We start from the raw sequence: 2176 nt of genomic DNA on the forward strand, positions 1-2176 counted from the left end.
AGTATTTCAAGCTACCTCAAAAAATCACGAGTGAGGATGAGGACGACAACACATTGGTTAGTAAAATCATGACTACAAACTGCAAAGGTCAAACAAGTAATAATATTAGGAATCTCACAATGACTATATATGATGGACATCATCTAATATTATAAGGGATTGAGTTAGAAGCCAATATATTTATAAAAAATTGAAAGATACCAATAGAAAAAAATACCATTGAAGCACAAAAGCAACAGAAGCTATACAGATAACGGACAACAAAATATGCAACTAGTATATTCATTCTATGCCTCCATATCGATTTACATAATCCTGTAGGGTCAATCAAATAACAAACCATCGTCAGTCAGTCGTAAACGTTCCAAATCTCTAAGGCCATTAAATTAAATATTTGAGAGTTTGTATAACCTTTTCCTTTGCAAAAAAGCTTGTAAACTCTTGGTTGGAATGATGATACAACATGAGCAATAAAAGGCATCCCATCCTACAGATTAAATAAACATATGACAGTAATAGGCATTAAAATAAATACAGTTCAACCAAGAATAACGCTAGGTTAACTTTCAACTTACCTCGAAGATGCATGCAAACCTTAGTTTGACTTGTTCATTCTGAAGTCGGACAATATTTTCGAGATAAGGTGATATAACACAATTATATGAGAATATCTGACGGATTGTATCTGTACGTTGATAACATCTGAACAAGGCCTTTTTCTTATCGTCATAGATCACAACGTTACCATCTTTAGAAACTATCACCGGCCTGAACCACCTTGGCTCCAGTGGGTTAGTACCTAGAGAAGCTAAACTAATGGAGTAAGTCTTGCTCCATCTTTCTCCTGCATCCATGGTCCATATATCTAGTTGCCATTCAGGATCACTATTCAATCTTGTTGTGGCTATGGCTAGATGGTCATCAAGGTTCACTATCTGAGTTTCCATCTTGAATCTCATACCCGATGGAAGTGGCACATCATGGTACTCTAACGTCTGAAGATCCAAGGCAAGTAACTTACAACCCCGCCAAATTTTTAACCAGTAGATTGACCCATTCACACAAGCGGATCTTCGTCCCGCGTCCACCTCGTAAGGGGGTGGACTCAGTTTCCGCCATTCACCAATGTTGACATCAAGAATCTCGTAATGGTTAGGATTAAAGAACATCCTCACTACTTTATAACTCCCCGTACCTTTGACTCTACCGAACCCCATCGCCCAATTACCCGGAAAAAAACTCGACCATGCTCCTGAAATTTAAATATAGTTTTGTTTCTTTAGTTACCATCAATGCAAAATTTAGACTCTTGGAAAAAAAATATATTTCATCGTCGATCGATTACCCATTGAAAAGCTGTTGCGACGGTTCAAGAGGGAGGGTACGGGATCTGGTCCGGAAAGAAATCGCCGGAGTTGTCCAGTCGAGGGATTCAAAACAGTGACCCAACCTGGTACAGGGATGCAGACCAAACCGTCGCAACTCATCGACGGTCTTGTCGACTCGCAGTGCAAATAGACAACCTCTTCGTCGTCCCCTTTGAAACGTACCCCGGAGAGGACACTTGGAAGGGGCGCGCCGCAGTAGCAGTGGTGAGCGGCCAGGATTTTCTGGCAGCTCTTGTCAGATTTTTGAAAACTTAGGTGCATCTCCACGAACCTATTTGATTCCAGTATCGATCTCCATTCTTTTGACACAGTTTTGAATTTTACAAGAGATTTTAAGGGAAGTCTCAAAAATATCTCTTTCAGGAGATGAGAAGGGACATAGCTCGAATTAGGGTTTACTTCTTCTTCCCTCATTATAGGTTGCTTGCGTTCTACTTCGTATTTCGAGTATACCGTATTGTATAGATTATATATATGTTTGACAATTTTAATTTTTAGAATTTTTTAAACAGAAATCTTTTTTTTTTTTTTTTACTTTTAGATTTTCATATAAAACAGTATTTATAAGATTTTCATATGTTTATCTCTAAAAGTAGATTTCTGCTTAAAAATATAAACATATTATAAAGAACACGTACGGTCACCATTCACCAAAAAATAGATTTGTACCGTACGTTATCTTTATAAGATTTTCATATGTTTATCTCTATAAAAAAGTTTTATATGTTTGATAAACTTCGTAATTTGAGCAGAGATAAACATATGAAAATCTAAAAGTAAAAAAAAAA

The 2176-nt window shown here is 36.9% G+C and overlaps 1 protein-coding gene across 1 annotated transcript; it reads right to left on the reverse strand.

The window, feature by feature from the left end:
• Positions 350-1802, reverse strand: LOC104763096 (F-box/kelch-repeat protein At2g43445-like). Its single transcript, XM_010486511.2, has 3 exons — positions 1379-1802; positions 576-1231; positions 350-487 (listed from the first exon to the last, which is right to left on the reverse strand). The coding sequence occupies exons 1-3, from the start codon at positions 1800-1802 to the stop codon at positions 350-352; spliced, it is 1218 nt and encodes a 405-aa protein (XP_010484813.2).

Source organism: Camelina sativa, chromosome 18, assembly GCF_000633955.1.
Source record: "Camelina sativa cultivar DH55 chromosome 18, Cs, whole genome shotgun sequence".
NCBI classification, from domain to species: Eukaryota; Viridiplantae; Streptophyta; class Magnoliopsida; order Brassicales; family Brassicaceae; genus Camelina; species Camelina sativa.